A 24,218-nucleotide genomic window follows, 5' to 3' on the forward strand; every position below is an offset into this window, starting at 1 on the left:
CTGGTGCCAGGTGCTTACGTGAAGGACTCCTGGTCTTCCTGCAGAATCAACCCCGCTGTTGCTCGGCAGTGCCTTCCTCCAACGCCAATAATTTTCCTTGTCCTGAAGTCTTTGTCCAAAGTTGATACAGCTACTCTGGTTAGGGTTTTTTTTTTTTTCTTTTGAGATAAAAACTAGGGTTGGGCCAGGTCAAAGCCAAGAACCTGGAACTCCATCTTGGTGTCCCACATGGGTGGCATCACCTGCTGCCTCCTGTGGTCTTCATTAGTGGGGAACTGGGATTGAAAGTGGAGCAAGGACTTGAACTCAGGGTGCAGGGATCCCAAACAATATCTTTTTTTAAAATAATTTATTTATCTATTTGAAAGGCAGAGAGTGATCTTCTATCTACTGGTTCACTCCTCAAATGGCCACAACAGCCAGGACTGGGCCAGGCCAAAGCCAGGAACCAGGAATTTTTTCTGGGCCTCCCACATTTGTGCAGGGGCCCCAGCACTTGGGCCATCCTCCACTGCTTTCCCAGGTGCATTAGCAGGGAGCTGGGTCGTAAGTGGAGCAGCCAGGACTTGAACCAGCACCCATATGGGTGCCAGCACGGCAGATGGCAGCTTAAGCTGCTGTGCCACAGTGCCAGCTCCCCGAGCAATGTCAGCCCAGTGCCCAGCCTCCAGCTGCCCTTCGGTGGGTCAGCACAGCCCTCTCCTTTTAAACTGTCTGCGTCTTTATACTTAGAGGGGCTTTGTGTAGACAGCATGTAGTCTGGCCTTGCCTTCTTACCCTCTGGAAGTCTGTTTAGATCATTCACACATGAGGGGGCTCTCGGTACAGTAGAGCTAATATCCGTCACATTCTTGGCCACCCTCTGTGTGCTGTCCTCGTGTCTTGGTTGTCATATTCCTCTCTTTCTTCTCCCTTTGGTTTTAACTGAGCTCCTTGAATTAGTTCACTGTTCTCCCCTCTTGGGGATCACTTGCTTAGCGCTTGCTACCCATCGTGACCACTCCAAGTCCTCTTCCAAACACAGCACCTCTCAGCCCACAGTGCAGGTGCCTGTGACCACGTGTCCCTGTGTCAATCCCAGTCCCTGCCGACCATGCACGCGCCTTGCTTCTCACTCCTTCCTTGCAGCTGCTGTATTTCCTTTGCTGGCCTTGTGCTGTGCTCACCCGGTTCGCCAGTCATTGCTACTTCTGACACAGTTGTCTGTTAGACCAGTTGACCGCTTCTTGAAGTGGGGTTCGCCTTGGTTCACTCTTCCTCTTCTGGTAGCTGTGAGGTCCGACCTACATCGTTCTCCATCCCAGCGTCTCTTTTCTCTCTCAGAGGCCCCACGTCCCCGCTGCACTGCCATCCGACCCTCATGTCGTCGACCTTTCCCATCGCTGCCTTTGGTGGAGGAATTTCGGTCGCTCACACCCCCACCCGATCGCCCCCCGTGCTGTGTGGGTCCACGTCTGCTTCCCAGGCTTCCTTCATCTTCTCAGAGAGGTGGTGTTTTGTTTTGCCTGTGGCACGCCTGTACCTGTGTGTGTGAAATCAGGAACTGGAGTGGATGCACCACTGGTGGGAGTCTGCATCCATGTGGCGAGGGCTGGCCACGCTCTGCGCCCGCCGCAGCTTCCTGGTGTGCCTGGCTCCCTGGAACAGTCAGTCTGTGGTGCTCACGCTGCAGACGCCATTCCCCAAGGCCCTGGAGGCTGAGCATTCAGAATGGGGGCCTTCCTGTGTGCCCCCTTCTTACGAGCAGGCTGATCCCATCAGGAGGGCCCACTCCCGCGCCCCTCACTGCCAGCTTCACACCCACCACACTGGGCCTGGGGACCTACTCGTGCCTCTGGGGCACGGCCCAGCCTACAGTCCTGCTCTGTCTGTCCTTCGGTTTCCAGGCTTTTTTTTTTTTTTTTTTAAGATCTATTTATTTATCTGAAAAAGATATGGAAAGAGAAGGAGAGAGAGAGTCTTCTATCCACTGGTTCACTTCCCAAATGGCCATAAGGGCCAGGGCTGGGCCAGGCCAAAGCCAGGAGCCAGGAACCAGGAGCTTCTTCCTGGTCTCCCACGTGGGTGCAGGGGCCCAAGTTCTTGGGCCATCTTCCACTGTTTCCCAGGCACATTAGCAGGGAGCTGGATAGGAAGTGGAGCAGCCAGGACTCAAACCAGTGCCCATATGGGACGCGGGCACTGCACCAGCCCCCTGGATGCGACAGGAAGGCTGGAGGGGCTGGGGCCAGCTGCCGCGCTGTCAGGCAGGCATGTCCCAGGACGGTTCCATCCCTGTGCCCACAGGGGTGCCTTTTTCCCAGATCTTCACCCAGATGAGATGGCAAAAAACACCACTGTATAGGGGCTCCCAGACTGGGTCCCAGACGGTTATCCTGGGCGGATGTGGTCATCCTGGGCCGACGTGGTCATCCTGGGCCGACGTGGTCATCCTGGGCCCCAGACGGTCATCCTGGGCCCTAGATGGTCATCCTGGGCCGATGTGGTCATCCTGGGCTGACGTGGTCATTCTGGGCCCCAGATGGTCATCCTGGGCCGACATGGTCATCCTGGGCCCCAGATGGTCATCCTGGGCTGACGTGGTCATCCTGGGCCCCAGATGGTCATCCTGGGCTGACGTGGTCACCCTGGGCCCCAGACGGTCATCCTGGGCTGACGTGGTCATCCTAGGCCCCAGATGGTCATTCTGGGCTGACGTGGTCATCCTGGGCCCCAGACGGTCATCCTGGGCCCCATATGGTCATCCTGGGCTGACATGGTCATCCTGAGCCCCAGACGGTCATCCTGGGCCCCAGATGGTCATCCTGGGCTGACATGGTCATCCTGGGCCCCAGACGGTCATCCTGAGCCCCAGATGGTCATCCTGGGCCGACGTGGTCATCCTGGGCTGACGTGGTCATCCTGGGCCGATGTGGTCATCCTGGGCTGACGTGGTCATCCTGGGCCCCAGACGGTCATCCTGGGCTGACGTGGTCATCCTGGGCAGCAGGAGAGATGGCAGAGTTGGCCCAGCCTCAGAACTGTGCGCTCCTCTCTCGGCTGCTGGGGAGCAGAGGCAAGAAGCAGAGGAGCTGTCCCTGGTACTCACCCTTGCTCCCCTCCCCAGCCCGGGCAGAACTGCAGGGCCCTCCTGGGGCCTGATCCTCTTTGCTGGGTGGTCTCAGTGCCTCCTGAGAAGGACCTCAGCAGCTTGGGCGGGAGCCGATGGAGGCGGGGCCTGGAATGCAGACCCACCAGGCTGCCCGGCCAGTTCTGGGGGAACGACTCCCACTGCCTGGTCACTTGTGTGGCACCAACTGTGGTGCGGAGCTGTGGCCTCTCCACACTAGCTGTCCACCTGTCCTGGACTCAGGGCTCACAGGAAAGACCCGAGGAGGTGCCGGCCCTGGCCCACAGGTGCAGGAAGGCAGCAGTTCTCACACCTATGTTCTGTGAGCCGGCAAACTCACTCCAGGCCAGAGGGCGCAGGCGGGGGCTGTCGCTGACAGAGTAACTCTGGGTAAGCCATGGATCACAGGAAGCAGTGAGTTTGCATACTTGTACCTTTGTTTTTATAAGAAGTTTAAATATGTAGGTTCATTGAGTTTTAATCATAGCTATTGAAGTGCTGGCTCTCAGAACACGAAGGAACACTAAGGCCATCGATGGGAGCTCACCAGGAGCCCATCCCATCTGGCTCTGTACAGAGGTCTCCTGAAATGCCCCCTGGGGCTGGGCCCTCCAGGGCACTGGGACTTGGCTGGCCGCTGCCTGAGGGGTCCAGGGGCTCCGTTCCCAGGCACTCGGCCCAAGTGATCCATGCAGACCACAGCCCAGGAAGATGACTTATTCTCTGGAGAATCCCATAGGCCTGCGCGTGGTGGTTTGGTGTGGTGATGCCTGCATCCCATGTTGGAGCCTGTGTTCAAGTCTCAGCTCCGCTCCCCATCCAGGTCCCTACTAATGCACCCTGGGAGGCAGCAGGCAATGGCCCAAGTACTTGTGTACCTGCCACCCATGCAGGAGACCTGGATGGAGTTCCTGGCTCCTGACTCCAGCTCCCTGCTCACGTGCACCCAGGAGGCAGCAAGTGATGGCTCAGGTGGCATGGGCCCCTGCCACCCACATGGGAGACTAGAATGTTCTCAGCTCCCAACACCTGCCTGGCCCGGGCCAGCTGTTTCAGGCATTTATGAACCAGCAGATGGGAGCACTTTCTTTCTCAAATAGGTAAATAAGTAATTGCTTTATAAATGTCGCTGCAAGTGCCTGGTTGCCTTGGGTCTGATGCCCCGGCCATGTCCCGGCTGAGAGCCTGGGCAGCTGCCCTCCTGGCCCCACCCTCCATGCAGGGGAGACACGTGGCCATGGAACCCTCTTGTACTTCCTCCCACGACCCAGGTGCACGCAGGGTGAATCCCCACAGGGACCCGGGGTTGTGTGGCTTCGGGCGGCATCCATCAGTTGCTGGTTGACATGTGAGAATTCAAATTCCTGTCATTCCTTTGGTTTCTGTTGACCGAGAGTCAGCAGGGACAGGCAGTCGCACCTGGCTTTGCTGGTGGTGCAGCAGACGATGGGTCTGGCCAGGAGGCAGGAGCAGGACGGAGGGCTGGGGGTGCGGGAGCTCCTGGTTACGGAGACCCGGATCTCAGGGGCTGAGTGCTTGGGGTGACTGGGGGCTGGCGTCTCAGAGCAGGGCTGGTGTGAAGGGAAGACTTGCAGTCCACGGGCTTCAGCCACGAACTCTCCAGGACAGCAGGGGCTCAGCTGGGGTGGCGGTGCTGAGACTCCAGGGGACGCTGTCTCCAGGGCCCACCCAGCCCATGGCAGCAACGGGGGCTTCACAGAGCTGAGAGGGGGCAGCTGAAGGGGTCCCCTGTGGGGACCTCATGTTGAGCGGGGGCATCTGGGCAGCCTACACACCCACTCTTCAATGCAGGTTCTGCCTCCCACAGAGAGACATACTAACAGAGTCAGGGAGAAGGAGTAGACACACGTGCACACGTATGGGCCGCCCCAACACAGCCGCCCTGACATTAAGTGTCTAGAGGGAATAGACACAGGTGAACACATGTGGGCCGCCCCACACAGAGACACAGCCGCCATGACAGCGTGTGTCAGGGAGGGAACAGACACACGTGCACACGTGTGGGCCACCCCAACACAGCTGCTATGACAGCGTGTGTCAGGGAGGGAATAGACACAGGTGAACACGTGTGGGCCGCCCCACACAGAGACACAGCCGCCATGACAGCGTGTGTCAGGGAGGGAACAGACACACGTGCACACGTGTGGGCCGCCCCACACAGAGACACAGCCGCCATGACAGCGTGTGTCAGGGAGGGAACAGACACACGTGCACACGTGTGGGCCGCCCCACACAGAGACACAGCCGCCACAGGTGGGCCAGGGAGGGAACAGACACATGTGCACACGTGTGGGCCGCCCCACACAGAGACACAGCCGCCACAGGTGGGCCAGGGAAAGCCGTAAACCAGAGAAAAGAAAATCAAGATGGTGCCTGTGGTTGGGAAGATCTGTCGGGCGTTCTCCTGAGAACGAAAGAGGAAACCAGGGGGCGCGGCCCAGGGAGTGACGAGAACTGGCTCCCCTTCCACCTCTCCTTATAAGGAAGGTGGCGCCCCGCTTGGATGTGCAGTGTGGCACCTTAGGGATGCGCCAGGTGCCTCCTGGAAAGGTGGGCGTGTCACACGCACATTTAAAGAGACAGCATCACTTTGTGGGCATCCAGGAGCTGCAGCTCACCCTCACTTTGCCTGGTCACCCCATGTCAGGGCGCAGAGGCCGGGACGTGGGGCCCTGGGGACTTGTACTCCAGCTGGGGAAGAGAATCCTGGTGTCCTTCCAAGAGTGACAGGAGCCCTGTTGAGGGCCGGGGCCCCAGAGAGCCTGTCGACAGGCAAACCGTCACTCTCAGACTTATGTGGTTGAGGCCACGAAAGGGCCCAGGGCCTTTGGACAGTGCGCTATGTCTTCAAACCCCAGCCCAAACCCCAACTCATAGCAACTTATTTTACTTTTAACTGATTCCCTCATTTCTTAAGATTTATTTATATATTTGAAGGCAGCAATACAGAGAGAGCTCTGCTGGCTCACTCCCTGGATGGCTGCAATAGCCAGGACTGGGCCAGGCTTAGTTCAGGAACCCGGAACTCCCCCTGATCCTACAGGGGTGTGTGGGGCCCAAGTTTTTGGACCATCGTCCACTGCCTTCCTGGGTGCACTAGTAGGAAACGGGATCAGAAGCGGAACAGCCAGACCTTGAAGTGGCACTCCGATGGGGAGGCTGGTGTCACAGGTGGCAGCTTAAGCCATTGTACCACAAAGCCAGGCCCACTCATTCACTCGTTAACCAAACACTAACCACAAGGAGGCTGGAGCCTGAAGGCCTCTCTGCCTGAGAAATTTCAGGGGCCCTTCTGGGTAAGGAAGCAGGTGCCACACGCTCCGAGGAAACAGGGGCTCTGTGCCAGGCAGGTGTGCCAGCTGTGCCTTGGTGCTGCTGTGTCAGGTGGGGGAGGGGCGGTGCCTCTGCTGCAGGTGCTGTGTCAGGTGGGGGAGGGGCGGTGCCTCTGCTGCAGGTGCTGTGTCAGGTGGGGGAGGGGCGGTGTCTGCTGCAGGTGCTGTGTCAGGTGGGGGAGGGGCGGTGCCTCTGCTGCAGGTGCTGTGTCAGGTGGGGGAGGGGCGGTGCCTCTGCTGCAGGTGCTGTGTCAGGTGGGGGAGGGGCGGTGCCTCTGCTGCAGGTGCTGTGTCAGGTGGGGGAGGGGCGGTGCCTCTGCTGCAGGTGCTGTGTCAGGTGGGGGAGGGGCGGTGTCTGCTGCAGGTGTTGTGTCAGGTGGGGAGGGGCGGTGTCTGCTGCAGGTGCTGTGTCAGGTGGGGGAGGGGCGGTGCCCCTGCTGCAGGTGCTGTGTCAGGTGGGGGAGGGGCGGTGCCTCTGCTGCAGGTGCTGTGTCAGGTGGGGGAGGGGCGGTGCCTCTGCTGCAGGTGCTGTGTCAGGTGGGGGAGGGGCGGTGCCTCTGCTGCAGGTGCTGTGTCAGGTGGGGGAGGGGCGGTGCCCCTGCTGCAGGTGCTGTGTCAGGTGGGGGAGGGGCGGTGCCTCTGCTGCAGGTGCTGTGTCAGGTGGGGGAGGGGCGGTGCCTCTGCTGCAGGTGTTGTGTCAGGTGGGGCGGGCGGTGCCTTTGCTGCAGGTGCTGCTGTGGTCGGCCAACAAGGTGTTTGAAGAGCTGACAGACATCGAGAGGCAGTTCCACAAGGCCTTCTACACAGTACGGGCTTATCTCAACTGTGACCGCTATTCTGTGGGCCTCCTGGACATGACCAAGGAAAAGGTGAGGCCTGGGCCCCCCACCCGGCCTGGCCCGGCTTCCGGGTGGACAGCTCACCTTGCTCTCCTCTCTTCTGCCCAGGAATTCTTTGACGTCTGGCCTGTGCTGATGGGGGAGGCCCAGCCCTACTCGGGCCCACGCACACCCGACGGCCGGGTGAGTGGAGCAGGGAGCGGCCAGGCCCTGCGACACGTGGCTCCTCAGCCCCAGGGTGGGAGGACCTGGGGAAGGGGGCCAGGGGACCGGAACAGCCCTGAGTGTCTGTTGGCCACTGGCCTTGCTCCCTGGTGTGCTCCAGAGGTGGGGGTAGCCTCAGCTGGCCAAGGCTGGCATCTATTCCCATTGGCTGAGCCCCTGCTTCCCTAAACCACGGGAACATCTTCACACATGTACCCAGGCTGCACATGTGAGCATGCACACGTATGGAGTGCTGAGGGGCACACAGAGAAGACAGCTCTCAATCTGTGTGCATGGTCCTGAGGACAAGTGACATTCCACCTGTGTACACATGCTTGCATAAAACATGCATGCATACCAGAGGTGTGTGTTGGTGTGTACACTGTGTGACTGTGTGGGTGTGGTTGCATGTGTGAGTGCGCCTGGTGTGTGTGACTGTGTGTGTGTCTCCTGCGAGTATCTGGCTGTGTGTGATTGTCCATGTTTGATGGGTATGTGGGCCCTTGTGTGTGTCACCTGCAAATATGTTTGATGCTGTGTGGTTGTGTGTGCATGGTTGGCTGTGTGTGCACATGTGGATTGCCTGTGTGTGGTTGTATGTGACTGCAAGTGTGTCATGTGTGTGCATGCTTGTGTGTGGTGTGTAACCATGTACATAGTGTGTGTGACCATGTATGCAAGTGTGCCTGAGTGTGGCAGAGTGCAGGTGTGACCTGTGCACGTGTGTGTGTGTGTGTGTGTCTGGGACAGGGCCCTGGTGTCTGCTCACCTCTCAGGGAGAGATCCCATGGAGGAGCTGGGCTAGGAGCCCCCACACCTGATGTGCTTTGCTTCTCAGGAAATTGTCTTCTACAAGGTCATCGACTACATCCTCCATGGCAAGGAGGACATCAAGGTCATCCCGTAAGTGTCAGCTTCACAGGAAGCGCACCGTGTGGCCCAGCCCGTGGTGCCAGCTGCCGTGGGCACAGTGCAGCAGGGCTGGAGACCGTGAGGAGGGTCCTGGGGAGCTGAGGAAGTGTGACCAGCCCCAGGCACTGCGCACATGCGGAGTGGGTGTCCAGAGGGGTCAGTAGACCTGGGGTCCCCATCTGGGCTCAGCCAGCCCAGCCCCGCCAGCTGGAGGCTCCAGAAGCAGGGAAGGGGTCAATCGAGAGAGCCTGGGGGGAGAGTGTCGCCGGCCCCACCCAGAAGCTGCATGGCCAGGCCCCAGATAGGCACTAGGGTCCAGGTGCCAGTACAGGCACGGGTCAGGGCTGGACAGCAGCGCTGGCCACCAGCCTGAGTTCCAGGAGGCAGGCTGGAGCCAGGCGGCCCCCTCTTTAGAAGGACAGAGTGGGCAGAGGGAACAGGTTAGCATAGCCCTCCCCCGCAAACCTCCCACCCATGCCTCCTCTCCCTCCCTCCAGTCCTCATCAGCTCCCACCACCCACCAACCTCTCCTGCCTTCCCCTGCACCTGCTTGAGCTCAGAGAGGGAGGAGACCCGAGGATGCGCACCCCTGCCCACCCAGGTGTCCATCCTCTGACTCTCTGTTCTCTCCCCAGCACACCCCCAGCCGATCACTGGGCCCTGGCCAGTGGCCTTCCAACCTACGTGGCGGAAAGTGGCTTTGTGAGTCCTGTGCCGTCTGGGGCCCCCAAGTCCCTGCCCTGGGCCTCAACCAGCCCTCGGCTCTGCCTAGGGCCATCCTGTGTCTGCCAGGCCCCAGCCCTGACCCAAAGCCAGCCCTCGGCTCTGCCTAGGGCCATCCTGTGTCTGCCAGGCCCCAGCCCTGACCCAAAGCCAGCCCTCGGCTCTGCCTAGGGCCATCCTGTGTCTGCCAGGCCCCAGCCCTGACCCAAAGCCAGCCCTCGGCTCTGCCTAGGGCCATCCTGTGTCTGCCAGGCCCCAGCCCTGACCCAAAGCCAGCCCTCGGCTCTGCCTAGGGCCATCCTGTGTCTGCCAGGCCCCAGCCCTGACCCAAAGCCAGCCCTCGGCTCTGCCTCACCAGGAGCCCACCCCTTGTCAGAACCATGCTGCCCGTGCTGTCGCTGAGGCTGCTTGCTGTCTTCCAGATCTGTAACATCATGAACACCTCCGCGGACGAGATGTTCAAGTTCCAGGTACTGCGCTGCTCACCGACAAACTGGACTCCACTCGGGGCAGAACACGCTGTCTGCCGCTTAAGCGGCAGCCTCCGCCTCAGAGGCTGGCAGCAGCGGGGGGAGCTCTGCGCTGTGTCAGCGGGCCTCGGCGGCTCCTGGCTGACCTCGCTGACTCAGCTCACCTGCTCTCGGCTGAGCTCGGCGGGGCCAGGCAGGGCCTCGGCACAGGTTGGCGTCTGCTCCACCACCCTCCGCTGGGAACACCTACATGGGGGGACGGGGTGTCTCTCCTGGGGCAGAAGGGTTCGGAGGGCCTCCCGCAGGAACCGGCCCATTAAGGCCCCAGGACAGAGTGGAAATACGAGACCCCGAGTCGAGCAAGCATCGCAACAGAACATGGCTGAGGCCTGCGCCCCAGGAAGCCAGCCTCGTGGGAAATGTCCCCAGTCCTCCAGTGAGACAACCATGAGGGAGAGCATTCACGCGGCACTCACACGCAAGGAGGGCTGCCCAGGCTGGACCGACAGCCTGACCTCGGCGTGAGGGCTGTGCTGCCAGGGTGGGACCCGGGCCACTCAGCTCTGGACGCCGCTCCACAGGACGGGCCCCTGGACGACTCTGGCTGGGTCATCAAGAACGTGCTGTCCATGCCCATCGTCAACAAGAAAGAGGAGATCGTGGGGGTGGCTACGTTTTACAACAGGAAGGACGGGAAGCCCTTTGACGAGCAGGATGAGGTTATCATGGAGGTAAACACCTGCCCTGGTGTGGACAGCTCCCTGCCTCGGACCCGGGGCTAGGCCGTGCCTCCTAGGCACCCTGGGGACCTGTCCCAGCACTTGCTGCCCCTGGGAGCCGCGGGTGTGGCTTGGGGGGGGGGGCGGACATGACGAGCAGGATGAGGTTATCATGGAGGTAAACACCTGCTCGGGGGGTGGCTCGGAGTGGGGGGGGTGGGGGTGGACACAGCTCCCTGCCTCGAACTCGGGACTGGGCCATCCTGGGCACCCTGGGGATGTCCCAGCACTTGCTGCCCCTGGGAGCCCTGGGCGTGGCACACAGGACATGCTCGTCCCCCAGTCCCTGACGCAGTTTCTGGGCTGGTCAGTGCTGAACACGGACACGTATGACAAGATGAACAAACTGGAGAACCGCAAGGACATCGCGCAGGACATGGTCCTCTACCACGTGCGATGTGACAAGGACGAGATCCAGGCGATCCTGGTACTGTGCCTGCGTCCGCGGGCCCCTCCCCTGCCCGCGGTCCTTCCCAGAGCCTCGTGTCCCTCCAGGCTCACGTGATCCCTGTGGGGTTTCTGAGGACTGTGCCAGAAAGCCAGGGCCATGCGGGAAGTGAGCTGCAGCACCCACTTCTCTCTCATGTCTGCGCTAAAGGCTACCTGGGCCTGCCCAAGTGCTGCTGCCCACAGCTCTCAGATGGACCATCCACATGCTCACGAGGGCGCGGGGGACGCGGCTCCTCCGTGTCACCACAGGAGGGTGCGGGGGACGTGGCTCCTCCGTGTCACCACAGGAGGGTGCGGGGGACGTGGCTCCTCCGTGTCACTGTGCGTGTGCAGGGGACGTGGCTCCTCCGTGTCACTGTGCGTGTGCAGGGGACGTGGCTCCTCTGTGTCACCCTGAGGGTAGGGGACGTGGCTCCTCCGTGTCACCCTGAGGGTGGGGGCACAGTCCCTTGGCCTTACACATGTATGCTGTATGCTGCTCCCTTCCAGCCAACCAGAGACCGTCTGGGGAAGGAGCCCGCAGACTGTGAGGAGGATGAACTGGGCCTCATCCTGGTGAGTCCCCCTTCCTGTCCCTGGGCTGCAAACTAGCCTCCTGGTGGTGGAGGGGGGGAGAGTCCTGTGCTGCCCCCTGCCGCCTGCTGGCCATGTGCTGTGTCCACCCTCGTCGGCCTGCTGTGTCTACGTAACTTGGGCTTTGAGTCTGGCCAGTGTGTGAGTTGTCCAGCTAGAGTGGAAGTGACATGTGCTCTTCCAGAACCATCCGTGTCGTCATCTCTGTTTGTCCTGTTATCCTCACTATGGGAGAGGCCAGGACTCATGACACCCAGTACATATGTGTCTGTTTGCATGTGTCGCATACACACGTGTGTCACCCATGCAATATCACCACTGTGTCTGCCGTGTGATTTAGCCAGAGCCACCCCCGGGGCTCGGACAGGGAGCTGCTACTCTGTGATCATTTGCACACGTTTGGGGTGTGAGACTGCACTTCTGTGCCTGCGTGTGCACACGTGTGCCTGAGCCATGTGTGCCTTGCCCATGTGTACTTGTTCACATGTGTGCCTGAGTCCACGTGTACCTGTGCACCGTCCTGTGCATAGATTTGTGCCAAGTTCCCTGACGTTTTGGTGAGGACACAGTGGGAAGGGAGGAGGGGACGAGCCGGGCCAGCAGAGGACGCGTGTGCTGGGCTGTGGACTGGAGTGGCCAGCAGGGCAGGAATCTCTAGAGGCAGCCACAGTGTCCGGGCTGGACAGCAGGCTCAGGGAAGAGACACGTGACAAGTGGAGCTGCGGGGCACCTGCCCTCAGCCCACGATCCTCCTCACAGAAGGAAGAGCTGCCAGGACCCAGCAAGTTCGACATCTACGAGTTCCACTTCTCCGACCTGGAGTGCACCGAGCTGGAGCTGGTCAAATGTGGCATCCAGATGTACTATGAGCTGGGCGTGGTCCGCAAGTTCCAGATCCCCCAGGAGGTAAAGGGGCGGGGCCAGAGTCCCGGCCCCCAGAGGTGGGAGGGGCGTGGTCAGGTCCCAGCCTCCAGGAGGTAAAGGGGCGGGGCCAGAGTCCCGACCCCCAGAGGTGGGAGGGGCGTGGTCAGGTCCCAGCCTCCAGGAGGTAAAGGGGCGGGGCCAGAGTCCCGGCCCCCAGAGGTGGGAGGGGCGTGGTCAGGTCCCAGCCTCCAGGAGGTAAAGGGGCGGGGCCAGAGTCCCGACCCCCAGAGGTGGGAGGGGCGTGGTCCGCAAGTTCCAGATCCCCCAGGAGGTAAAGGGGCGGGGCCAGAGTCCCGGCCCCCAGAGGTGGGAGGGGCGTGGTCAGGTCCCAGCCTCCAGGAGGTAAAGGGGCGGGGCCAGAGTCCCGGCCCCCAGAGGTGGGAGGGGCGTGGTCAGGTCCCAGCCTCCAGGAGGTAAAGGGGAGGGGCCAGAGTCCCGACCCCCAGAGGTGGGAGGGGCGTGGTCAGGTCCCAGCCTCCAGGAGGTAAAGGGGCGGGGCCAGAGTCCCGACCCCCAGAGGTGGGAGGGGCGTGGTCAGGTCCCAGCCTCCAGGAGGTAAAGGGGCGGGGCCAGAGTCCCGGCCCCCAGAGGTGGGAGGGGCGTGGTCAGGTCCCAGCCTCCAGGAGGTAAAGGGGAGGGGCCAGAGTCCCGACCCCCAGAGGTGGGAGGGGCGTGGTCAGGTCCCAGCCTCCAGGAGGTAAAGGGGAGGGGCCAGAGTCCCGACCCCCAGAGGTGGGAGGGGCGTGGTCAGGTCCCAGCCTCCAGGAGGTAAAGGGGAGGGGCCAGAGTCCCGACCCCCAGAGGTGGGAGGGGCGTGGTCAGGTCCCAGCCTCCAGGAGGTAGAAGGGGAGGCGTCAGGGTCCAGACCCCCCAGAGGTGGGAGGGGCGTGGTCAGGTCCCAGCCTCCAGGAGGTAAAGGGGAGGGGCCAGAGTCCCGATCCCCAGAGGTGGGAGGGGCGTGGTCAGGTCCCAGCCTCCAGGAGGTAAAGGGGAGGGGCCAGAGTCCCGACCCCCAGAGGTGGGAGGGGCGTGGTCAGGTCCCAGCCTCCAGGAGGTAGAAGTGGAGGCGTCAGGGTCCCGACCCCCAGAGGTGGGAGGGGCGTGGTCAGGTCCCAGCCTCCAGGAGGTAGAAGGGGAGGGGCCAGAGTCCCGACCCCCAGAGGTGGGAGGGGCGTGGTCAGGTCCCAGCCTCCAGGAGGTAGAAGGGGAGGCGTCAGGGTCCAGACCCCCAGAGGTGGGAGGGGCGTGGTCCGCAAGTTCCAGATCCCCCAGGAGGTAAAGGGGAGGGGCCAGAGTCCCGACCCCCAGAGGTGGGAGGGGCGTGGTCAGGTCCCAGCCTCCAGGAGGTAAAGGGGAGGGGCCGGAGTCCCGACCCCCAGAGGTGGGAGGGGCGTGGTCAGGTCCCAGCCTCCAGGAGGTAAAGGGGAGGGGCCAGAGTCCCGACCCCCAGAGGTGGGAGGGGCGTGGTCAGGTCCCAGCCTCCAGGAGGTAAAGGGGAGGGGCCAGAGTCCCGACCCCCAGAGGTGGGAGGGGCGTGGTCAGGTCCCAGCCTCCAGGAGGTAAAGGGGAGGGGCCAGAGTCCCGACCCCCAGAGGTGGGAGGGGCGTGGTCAGGTTCCCAGCTTCCAGGAGGTAAAGGGGAGGGGTCAGAGTCCCGACCCCCAGAGGTGGGAGGGGCGTGGTCCACAAGTTCCAGATCCCCTAGGAGGTGGGAGGGGCATGGTTGGGGGGGTGTCTCAGAGCCCCAGGAGGTGGGAGGGGCATGGTTGGGGGGTGTCTCAGAGCCCCAGGAGGTGGGAGGGGCATGGTTGGGGGGTGTCTCAGAGCCCCAGGAGGTGGGAGGGGCATGGTTGGGGGGTGTCTCAGAGCCCCAGGAGGTGTGAGGGGCGTGGTCAGGTTCCCAGCCTCCAGGAGGTAGAAGTGGAGGCGTCAGGGTCCCGACCCCCAGAGGTGGGAGGGGCGTGGTCCGCAAGTTCCAGATCCCCTAGGAGGTGGGAGGGGCGTGGTTGGGGGGGTGTCTCAGAGCCCCAGGAGGTGGGAGGGGCATGGTTGAGGGGTGTCTCAGAGCCCCAGGAGGTGTGAAGGGCATGGTTGGGTGCGTGTCTCAGAGCCCCAGGAGGTGGGAGGGGCATGGTCAGGGTCCCAACTCCCAGAGGTGGGAGGGGCGTGGCTGGGGAGGGGGTGTCTCAGCACCCCAGGAGGTGAAGGGGACATGGCTGGAGGCTCCAGGTTCCACAAGAAGGTTTTGGGGCAAACACAGCAAGTCTGTCTGGAGTGAACGCCAGGTGGGTAGAGGAGGGAAGACGGGGTAGCAGGAATGGAAATTTTCCGAGGGGCCCGTCAGGAGGTCCCTGTGAGGCGGACTCCAGGTGGCAGTAGAGCCCCAGGCCTGGCAGGTGGGCTTCCTTGCTCTGCCCCCCAGCCCCTGCCCAGGTTTTCTCCGCCTGCTCCCACAGCTCCGAGCTCAGAGAGGACACCACACAGTGAAGGACATTTTGCTAAACACAAAGAGGAAACAGTACACATGCACAAGTTAGCAGAATGAGAGAAAAGTCTGTTTTCTGACCCTGAATGTTGCACTGGACATAGCTGAGGCCCCCGCTGCCCACACCTGTCTCCCAGCCTTGCCCAGGACGGCTATCCTGTCCCAGTGGGGCTGCTCTTGGCTCCTGCCCGGCCCAGGCCTCTTGCACCCCTCCACGACCCGCTCCCCTAGGGCTGGTGACAGGGTGGGGCTGGGCCCAGAGCCTGTGTGCTCCCCCAGGTCCTGGTGCGGTTCCTGTTCTCCGTCAGCAAAGCCTATCGCAGGATCACCTACCACAACTGGCGCCACGGCTTCAACGTGGCCCAGACCATGTTCACGCTGCTCATGGTGGGTATGCGGGCAAGCAGATGGGGACCCCGAGTCAGACCCAGACCTGCAGTGGGGGGGGGGGGCAGGTGCAGCACAGGGACCTCCACGGGCAGACGGGGGCCCCAGTCTCACTCGGGCCTTTGGTGGGGGGTGGAGGCAGGGGCCTCTGTCCGGTTCATCCCCACCCACACTGTGGTGGACAGGCAGGGGCCCAGCTCCCCCTCCTCACGTCCCCGTGTGCTGCCCCCACCCCTCAGACGGGCAAGCTAAAGAGCTACTACACTGACCTGGAGGCCTTCGCCATGGTGACAGCCGGCCTGTGCCATGACATCGACCACCGCGGCACCAACAACCTGTACCAGATGAAGTAGGCCCCTGGCTGGGTGGGCTGGGAGTCACCACACCCTGAGGGGGACCTGACTTGCTGCCGATGGCCATACAGCACCCAGGGAGGGCTGGAGCCGGCAGTCCCGGCCGCTCCTCCAAGCTCGTTTTCCATGGCACGTGTGGCAGGTCCCAGAACCCCTTGGCCAAGCTCCACGGCTCCTCGATCCTGGAACGGCACCACCTGGAGTTTGGGAAGTTCCTTCTGTCCGAGGAGGTCTGTGTCTTCACTTCCGGCCATCAGGGTCTGCATGGCCCTGGCCAAGGGAGACCCCAGGGCTCCGTGTGAGGATGAGGCCAGCGGCTAGCTGTGCCCCTCGTGGGGAGGCAGTGGCCTGAGACCACCGGTGCAGGGTGGGCAGCGGGTGTCCTATAGATCCGGCCCTCCTCGGCCCTGCCCCTGGCAGGGCGGTCACCAGGTCAGGACCCAGAGGCAGCAGAGGGCACCCGGTGGCTGCTGTGGTGAAGAGGCCACGCAGGGTGCAGGCCCGACCCAGGGTCCTGCAGCACGTGTGGGGACAGAACCCGGGGGCAGATCGGGGTCCGCCCAAGCGCCAGGACCGGTCACGGGGACAGTGGGGGCGCCGGCTGCCCCGGCTGACGCCAGCCTCTCGTAGAGCCTCAACATCTACCAGAACCTGAACCGGCGGCAGCACGAGCACGTGATCCACCTCATGGACATCGCCATCATCGCCACCGACCTGGCGCTCTACTTCAAGTGCGCGCCCCTCCCTGCAGGGGCGGGGCCGTGCTGGGGGAGGGGTCACGCTAGTGGCGGGTGGGGGTGATGCCCCGGGCTTTGGAGGCTCTGGGGTCCCTGCGGGGGGCGGGGCGGGACCCCCGGGGTGACTCCAGCCTCGGCTCCCCGCCTCTCCGCCCCCTCCCCTCTCCCCGCCCCGGCTGCGGGCCCAGGAAGAGGACAATGTTCCAGAAGATCGTGGACGAGTCTAAGAACTACGAGGACAAGAAGAGCTGGGTGGAGTACCTGTCGCTGGAGACCACGCGGAAGGAGATCGTCATGTGAGCCACATGGGTCCGCCGCGGTGTCCGGGGACTGGGAGCCGCCGGGAGGGGTCCCCCGCGGCATCCGGGGGGCAGGAGCCGCCGGGAGGGGGTCCGCCGCGGTGTCCGGGGACTGGGAGCCGCCGGGAGGGGGTCCCCCGCGGCATCCGGGGGGCAGGAGCCGCCGGGAGGGGGTCCCCCGCGGCGTCCGGGGGGCAGGAGCCGCCGGGAGGTGTCCCCTGCGGTGTCCGGGGGGGCCAGGAGCCGCCGGGAGGGGTCCCCCGCGGTGTCCGGGGGGGCCAGGAGCCGCCGGGAGGGGTCCCCCGCGGTGTCCGGGGGGGCAGGAGCCGCCGGGAGGGGGTCCCCCGCGGCGTCCGGGGACCAGGAGCAGCCGGGAGGGGGTCCCCCGCGGTGTCTGGGGGGGCAGGAGCAGCCGGGAGGGGTCCCCCGCAGCGTCCGGGGGGGCAGGAGCAGCCGGGAGGGGGTCCCCCGCGGTGTCCCGGGAGCAGCCGCCTGCCGTCACGCGTCTGACTTCCCTGCCGCCGCCTCGCTGAGTGTGGGCTCTGCTGTGCTCGCAGGGCCATGATGATGACGGCCTGTGACCTGTCCGCCATCACCAAGCCCTGGGAAGTCCAGAGCAAGGTCAGGACCCCACGTGGGCGGCAGGGCGGTGGTGTCGCGGGTGCCCCCCACCCCAGCCCGACCTGGAGGGGTTGGGCAGGGCAGGGCCGGTGCGGAGGGCTTGGCTGTCCCCCATCTGTCCCCAGGTGGCTCTTCTGGTCGCTGCTGAGTTCTGGGAACAAGGAGACTTGGAAAGGACCGTCCTGGACCAGCAGCCCATTGTGAGTGCTGCAGCTTCTGCCCCGGCCGGGCACTCGGCCTCCACCGGGTCCCTCGGAGCCTCTGACCCTGGCTCCCCGGCCTTGGGTCCAAACCTCACTTCTGGGCGAAGCTGTGGGCAATGCAGGGCTGGGTGATGAATGACGTGGGAGATGCGAGTTGTGGAAAGTGGGGGAGCAGGGACTGCAGCTCCACGCCAGAGCCGCACAGGCCAGCAGAGGGCCTGGCACCCGGCTCTGGGCCGGGCACAAGGCAGCACAGCCTGACCCAGCCCCACATGTGCCAAAGGAAAGGGCTTTGCCTCCCAAGGGCAATGTCGAGGGCCAGAGGCCAGATGCAGGCTGGGCAGCGAAGGGGGCGTGACCAGCTGGGGTGGAGGGGTAGGCAGCCCAGCTCACCCCATCTCTGGCCCCTGGAGCCCTCATATACACATCCCTGGCACCAGGGCACCGTTCATCCGCAGCAAAGACAGCTCCTCAGCTCTGTGGGCTTGTGCAGGCGAGGGCCTGGCCAGCCGGGTGACCGTGCCCCCACCTAGAGCTGAGCACAGTGCCCCTGGGCTCAGGGCACCTGGGACGGAGCCCCCCTTGGACAGCTGACCACAGGGAGGCGGTGTCCTGGCTCTTGGCATCTGAGGACCAGTGCCTGTTGGGCAGGCGGGGTCCCCTAGGCGAGGTTCCAGCTTCACCCTTGGGCTCTGCTCATGTGCCTCCGTGATCATCAGAGCTGTAGTCAGGGGCCAAGCAAGGTCCCCCAGGACCCAAGGACGTGGCTGTCTGGTCACCTGCCTCTGCTTCCCCTCAAAAGCCCATGATGGACCGGAACAAGGCGGCCGAGCTCCCCAAGCTGCAAGTCGGCTTCATCGACTTTGTGTGCACGTTTGTATACAAGGTACGCAGGGCTGGCTGGGGCAGGGAGGGGCTGTGGGGTCCTCAGGGCAGGGGGGCACAGAGGTGGGCTCCACCCACATCTGAAGCAGGGCTGAGGGGGGCAGAGGTGGGCTCCACCCACATCTGAAGCAGGGCTGAGGGGGGCACAGAGGTGGGCTCTACCCACATCTGAAGCAGGGCTGAGGGGGGCCCAGAGGTGGGCTCCACCCACATCTGAAGTAGGACTGAGGGGGGCACAGAGGTGGGCTCCACCCACATCTGAAGTAGGACTGAGGGGGGCACAGAGGTGGGCTCCACCCACATCTGAAGCAGGGCTTGTGGGGAGCAATCCGGACTGGACTGAGTTACTGGAATTAAGACTTATTCTATGCATCTGCTCTCCCACAATATGGCGCTGGGAGAGAAGTAAACAGCTTCTGCACAGCTGCCTCCAGTTCAACCAATAAACTGTAGGACTTGCTACTGATTGGAGGAGAGCAGCGTACTCGGCGTGTGGGCAGCCGAGTTAGGATTGGCGGAGGAGGACTATAAAGGAGGAGAGAGACGGCATGCACCAGGAACATCTAAGGGGAACATCTGAGGGAACACCTGTGCAGCCCCCCAGAAAGCCGGCCGGCGGTGTGCCGCTCCCCTGCGGAAGTGGGGAATGTGGCCAGGGGGAACCGCCCTTCCACAGAGGTGGAAGGGATAGTAGCCAACCCGGGAAGAACCAGCAGCAAACCCGGGGAGGGCCGAGCAGACGAAAGAACAGCGCAGGGTCCTGTGTCGTTCCTCCACGAAGAGGGGGAGCGACATAATGGTGCCGTGACTCGGATAGGAAACCTAGGACGGATAGGAAACTTAGGAGGGAAGAAACGGGAAGAACTGGGAAAATATCGGAGAGAGAGACTAGCAAACAGCCTAGGGAAAAGCCGGACGAAAGAGGTGCCGGAGGAAGCTGTTGAAAGCCTAGGCATAGATTCAGATACGGACTACAGGGGGAAGCTGGGAGAAATCTCTAAGGTCGAAAGCGAAAGTGAAAGCTAGAACAAACAGACTCGGATACGGACTGTGGGGAGAGGCCAGGAGAAATGAGGGAGGAATATTGTTGGAGGAAAGCTTGGGGAAACATACCGGGTAGAGAAAAATGTTAGGGAAATTGAAGCCGCGGGGGGCAGGCCAAGGCGGAGACGAAAGCCACTTTGGGATTCTCAAGTTAGCCCGGGAATAGGGGGCGAAAAGTTAAAACCAGAAGCGGAAATGTAAGCCAGGTTGGGATCCGTCTGATTAGCCCGGGGAGCAAAGGACGGGAAGCCAGATCGTGGGGCGGAAACGTGAGCTGGGTTGAATTCGCCAGGCTAGCCCAGGGAACTTAGATTGAATGCTAGTGGCGGACACGTAAGCTACGCTGTGTGACTCGCGAAGGCTGCCGCGCGCAGACAGAGCGTGTGGGGCTCAAGTACATAGGGAACGCGGGGCTAGCGCGGAGACCGCGGAGTGTGCGCGCAAAGCCGAGCCGCGCAGATGAGAGAGGCGCGGGCTGAAGCGGCTCAGAGCCGGAAAGCTGCCGAGAAGCAGCCTCGGGGCGGGCGCAGCCGGGAAGCCACGGGGATAAGAGAAACAGAAGTTTAAAAGTAAAATGAGAGAAATAGGAATGCTGGAAGATAGAAGTAAAATGGGAGAAATAGGAATGCCCGGAGATAGAGAAATAGAGAAATAGAAAGGCCTCCCCTCAACATGGCAATGAGAAAGCTTGGATTCGGTCTGCCTGATTAAGTGAGGCGATGAGCACCTGCGGCGGCTAGCAGCTTATGCGCCGCAGGTCACCGAAGACAGGCACGAATTAACATCAGTAAGGCCTCCCCACAATACAACAATTAGGAGGCTTGGATTCGGTCTGCCTGATTAAGGCGGTAAGCGCCAGCAGGCGGCTCGACCAGAGTGTGAGCCGCAGGTCACCGAACACAGGCACGCATCAGCGCCTAAAAACCTCCTCACAACATGGCGAAGAGAGGACCCGGATTCGGTTTGCCTGATTGATAGGACTTGTAAGAACCTGTAGCAACTCTAGCAAGTAGAGCAGAGTGTGTGCCGCGGGACACCGAAGACAGGCGCGTATCAACGCCAAAAATAAAAAGAAAGGGGGATCTGTGGGGAGCAATCCGGACTGGACTGAGTTACTGGAATTAAGACTTATTCTATGCATCTGCTCTCCCACAATATGGCGCTGGGAGAGAAGTAAACAGCTTCTGCACAGCTGCCTCCAGTTCAACCAATAAACTGTAGGACTTGCTCCTGATTGGAGGAGAGCAGCGTACTCGGCGTGTGGGCAGCCGAGTTAGGATTGGCGGAGGAGGACTATAAAGGAGGAGAGAGACGGCATGCACCAGGAACATCTAAGGGGAACATCTGAGGGAACACCTGTGCAGCCCCCCAGAAAGCCGGCCGGCGGTGTGCCGCTCCCCTGCGAAGTGGGGAATGTGGCCAGGGGGAACCGCCCTTCCACGGAGGTGGAAGGGATAGTAGCCAACCCGGGAAGAACCAGCAGCAAACCCGGGGAGGGCCGAGCAGACGAAAGAACAGCGCAGGGTCCTGTGTCGTTCCTCCACGAAGAGGGGGAGCGACAGGGCTGAGGGGGGACAGAGGTGGGCTCCACCCACATCTGAAGTAGGACTGAGGGGGGCACAGAGGTGGGCTCCACCCACATCTGAAGCAGGGCTGAGGGGGGCACAGAGGTGGGCTCCACCCACATCTGAAGTAGGATCTAGGGGGGACTGAGGTGGGCTCCACCCACATCTGAAGCAGGGCTGAGGGGGGCCAAAGCCTGCTAGGTTCGTACTCCATCCTCCTCAACACACGTTCACATGTGATGTGACGTATGCAGCCATGAAGCCCATACCTGTGATGCATACACGCATGTGTACATACATGTAAAGTGTAGTCATGGTTTGTGCGAGTACAGGCAGCCACCTGCACAGCTGGTATGTGCAGATCACATGCTCATGTGATGCGTGTACACGTGCAGTGCTGAGTCACGTACGTGTGATGTGGGTGTGTGTGCACATGTGATGCGTGCAGGTGTGGCATGTGGGGTGGGCTCCTCCGCCACATGCCATCTCCTGTCAGGGGACGCTGGGCGTCCTGCCCAGCCCTGCCTGCAGTAACCGTGTCCCGCAGAGCTTCCTCTCACACAAACCGACCGTCCCGCTCACTACCCCTCCCTCGCCGACAGCTCTGTCCAGAGGGAGGCCCGGCAGTGGGCCAGGCCGGACAGGCCTGCAAGGGTTTGGGCTGGGAAGGCTGTGGCCTCCTGGTGATCGCTCCACCCCCTCCAGGAGTTCTCGCGGTTCCACGAGGAGATCCTGCCCATGTTTGACCGACTGCAGAACAACAGGAAGGAGTGGAAGGCGCTGGCGGACGAGTACGAGGCCAAAGTGAAGGCCCTGGAGGAGGAGAAGAAGGAGGAGGAGGACCGGGTGGCCCCCAAGAAAGGTCCAGGCTCCCTGAGGCCCTGGGTGGATGTGGGGACCCTCCAAGGGGCTCCAGTGAGCCCCGCAGAGGACGTATGGAAGGCCGGCCCCGCAGGGCAGAGCAGCCCTCATGGGCACTGCCAGTCCTTGCAGGGACTCAGGGAGGACGCAGCCCCAGGGAGTGGACACGGCCCGACCAGCACTTGCACTACTCCTGGCCATCAGTTCTCACCAACACTGAGGAAAAGCCCTGCGCCTCCCAGAACCCAAGCAAACCCGAGGGGCACGGGAGCCCTGGCCGGGGGGGCGACTCCCCTAGACAACAGGGCCAAGACTAAGGCAGGCCCAGCCCCGGCTAATCGGCTCATCGGCTCCGGCCAGCCGCCATGCTCCGCCCTCTCTCCTGCAGAGACCGCAGAGGTCACTCCAGCAGTAGGGAAGCGGGGGCAGTGGCCTGCGTGGCCCCCGCTCACGGCCTCCCCTCCTCTTGCAGGTGGCACAGAGATCTGCAACGGGGGCCCGGCCCCCAAGTCTTCCACCTGCTGCATCCTCTGAGCCGCGCCCGGGACCTGGCCTGGGACCTGCAGAGCCCCCAGCTCCGTGTCTGGCCGTCTGGTGTCAGGTTAGGACGCCAGAGGAAGCAGCGTTGAACTGCTCCAAGATTTGTGTTTTCACAAACCTAAGCCAGATGTGACTTGTAAAGTGGACGCAGCCGCGGGAGGCCCGGAAGGGCCTGCACCTGTCCGAGTGCGCGCAGGAGGCCGGCGCACGGAGGCCGCCTCTCTGGGCGTAGACCAAGCAGATCCAGAATAAAGTCAGAGAAACCGAGCTGCTGTCTCCGCGCGCGGTACCGGGTGCGGGAGGGCCCCGGGAGGCGCCACGCGGGAGACAGGAGGCCGCTCCCGCCCGCCCCAGGCCGCGCAGGAAGGAGGGAGCCAGGCTCGCACCGCACATTCGCTTTATTCCCGCAACGCAGCTCGGCTCCGGGAGACGCTCACTTGAGGATGCTGTCGTCCTCGGCTGCGGGAGGAAGGCCGCAGTTAGGGCGCCCTCGGGAGCGCTTCCCACCCCCAGCCGAGGGCCAGCCGCCCCGCGCCCCCACCCCGGGACCGCGCGGCGCGGTACCTTCCGCCCGCTCCCTCGCGATGCGCTTCAGCTCATCCTGCTTCTGCTTCTCCGCCGCCGCCAGCCGCCTCTCCTCCTCTGCGCGGGGCTTCAGGTAACCTGGCGGGACGGCGGGGGCTCCGGTGAGGCCGCAGAGGGGGCGCCAGGGGCCCGCGCCCGCCCTCCCGCCGGTCACTCACTGTGTCGCTTGGCTCCGTAGGCCACGCCGAGAAACAGCGCGGAGTAGCGGCCGAGCTGCGGGAGAGGGCGTCGGGAGGACTCGCACCGCGGGGCCGGGGGTGGGGCGCGCGAGGGGGCGCGGAGGGCACGGGGCCGGGGACGCGAAGAGACACGGGGAGCGCGGGGGACACGATGGGTGCGATGGGACCCCGGGGGTGCGGAGGGCACGGGGTCGGGGGGTTCAGGGTCCTGAGGCCAGGGGACCGGGCAAGGGCATGGGGTCGGGGATCACGGAGTCCGGGAGTCGCAGCCCGCAGGATCGGGGTCCGCAGGCGGCGGCCGCAAAGCTCGGTTCACCTTGATGAGCGGAGAGACCTGCACCGGCGGCACCATCTTGTCCGTGACCTCGCACCGGAAGCACAGCCCCTCGACGGAAGTCACGCGGAGGGCTGTGGGTGGACAGGCGCATGCGCCACAGTGGAAGACGGGGGAGGGGGCGGCCACCCCAGGGATGACGTCAGGGGTGCGGTGCATGCGCAGAAGGGCTTCGATTACGCACGCGCGGCGGCCAGGCCCAGGTGTGGGCGTGTGGAGTGGCAACCCGGGCTGCACCTGTCCGCGTACCCGCTGCGTGCGAGTCACGGCACGAGAGGCGAAGACGCCCCACGGTCTGCTGGGGGGTCCCGGGGTCCGGGCGGGAGGCCCACCCGCCGTGTGTGCGCCCGGCCGGGCGAGGGGACTACGGTCTCCCCGGGGAAGCCGCCCGTCTGTGCCACCCGCGGTCGTCCCCGCACCCGCGGCGGGGCCCCGCGCTGCCCGGCCCGTCCACGGGACCTGGTGAATACGAATCAGCCCCGGAGCGCCGCGGGTGCCCCGCCGTCCGCGGCGGCCAGCCGCGGCCCCCGCCCCGAGGCTGGCCCCAAGCCCTCCTGGTCGCCCCCCGCCCTCAGCCTGACCCCGCTCTGTGGACACAGGCCGACCCCCACCCCCACAGACAGCTCAGCTGTGTCCGTTTGCCTGCACCTTAGAAGCAGCCTCGGCTGGAGAGGAGCCGGGTTTGAGTCAGAAATTAGTGTGGGGCGCGGGGGGGGGCACAGGAGGACCCAAGGTCGGGGGCTCAGGATGCCAGGGCCTGCGGGAGCCCGCCGCACCTGTGGGAATGGCCGGGTGGGCTCCCACC

At 63.3% G+C, this 24,218-nt stretch overlaps 2 protein-coding genes across 2 annotated transcripts in view; one reads left to right on the plus strand and one right to left on the minus strand.

Moving 5' to 3' along the window:
- The window catches only part of PDE6B (phosphodiesterase 6B), a 49,859-nt gene extending 26,402 nt beyond the window's left edge, over positions 1-23,457 (plus strand). Inside the window, exons 4-22 of the mRNA XM_070067931.2 lie at positions 7,191-7,331; positions 7,410-7,484; positions 8,344-8,408; positions 9,053-9,119; positions 9,563-9,610; positions 10,192-10,341; positions 10,673-10,816; positions 11,329-11,394; positions 12,172-12,318; positions 15,100-15,207; positions 15,447-15,556; positions 15,703-15,790; positions 16,191-16,291; positions 16,486-16,593; positions 17,154-17,217; positions 17,343-17,417; positions 18,223-18,306; positions 21,620-21,776; positions 22,248-23,457. Coding sequence (XP_069924032.2) covers positions 7,191-7,331; positions 7,410-7,484; positions 8,344-8,408; positions 9,053-9,119; positions 9,563-9,610; positions 10,192-10,341; positions 10,673-10,816; positions 11,329-11,394; positions 12,172-12,318; positions 15,100-15,207; positions 15,447-15,556; positions 15,703-15,790; positions 16,191-16,291; positions 16,486-16,593; positions 17,154-17,217; positions 17,343-17,417; positions 18,223-18,306; positions 21,620-21,776; positions 22,248-22,309 — 1,860 coding nt within the window. The 3' untranslated portion in view covers positions 22,310-23,457. The remainder of the gene's footprint in view (positions 1-7,190; positions 7,332-7,409; positions 7,485-8,343; positions 8,409-9,052; positions 9,120-9,562; positions 9,611-10,191; positions 10,342-10,672; positions 10,817-11,328; positions 11,395-12,171; positions 12,319-15,099; positions 15,208-15,446; positions 15,557-15,702; positions 15,791-16,190; positions 16,292-16,485; positions 16,594-17,153; positions 17,218-17,342; positions 17,418-18,222; positions 18,307-21,619; positions 21,777-22,247) is intronic.
- ATP5ME (ATP synthase membrane subunit e) lies at positions 22,696-23,457 on the minus strand. The gene is made up of 4 exons (XM_051828023.3): positions 23,396-23,457; positions 23,059-23,113; positions 22,880-22,978; positions 22,696-22,774 (listed from the first exon to the last, which is right to left on the minus strand). Exons 1-4 carry the CDS (start codon positions 23,429-23,431, stop codon positions 22,749-22,751), a joined length of 216 nt encoding a protein of 71 aa, XP_051683983.1. The 5' UTR covers positions 23,432-23,457; the 3' UTR covers positions 22,696-22,748.
- Positions 23,458-24,218: the final 761 nt, after the last annotated feature.

The sequence above is a fragment of the Oryctolagus cuniculus genome, chromosome 2 (genome assembly GCF_051225735.1).
Source record: "Oryctolagus cuniculus isolate XC-2025 breed Fujian yellow rabbit chromosome 2, ASM5122573v1, whole genome shotgun sequence".
Classification (NCBI taxonomy): Eukaryota; Metazoa; Chordata; class Mammalia; order Lagomorpha; family Leporidae; genus Oryctolagus; species Oryctolagus cuniculus.

Bases quoted from the DNA above. Each gene is read 5' to 3' on its own strand.
- ATP5ME (XM_051828023.3), bottom strand. From the start codon at position 23,431: ATGGTGCCGCCGGTGCAGGTCTCTCCGCTCATCAAG. The intron at 22,979-23,058 runs GTGAGTGACCGG...CCGTCCCGCCAG, and splicing joins CTACGGAGCCAAGCGACACA to GTTACCTGAAGCCCCGCGCA. The intron at 22,775-22,879 runs GTACCGCGCCGC...TTCCTCCCGCAG, and splicing joins CGCGAGGGAGCGGGCGGAAG to CCGAGGACGACAGCATCCTC.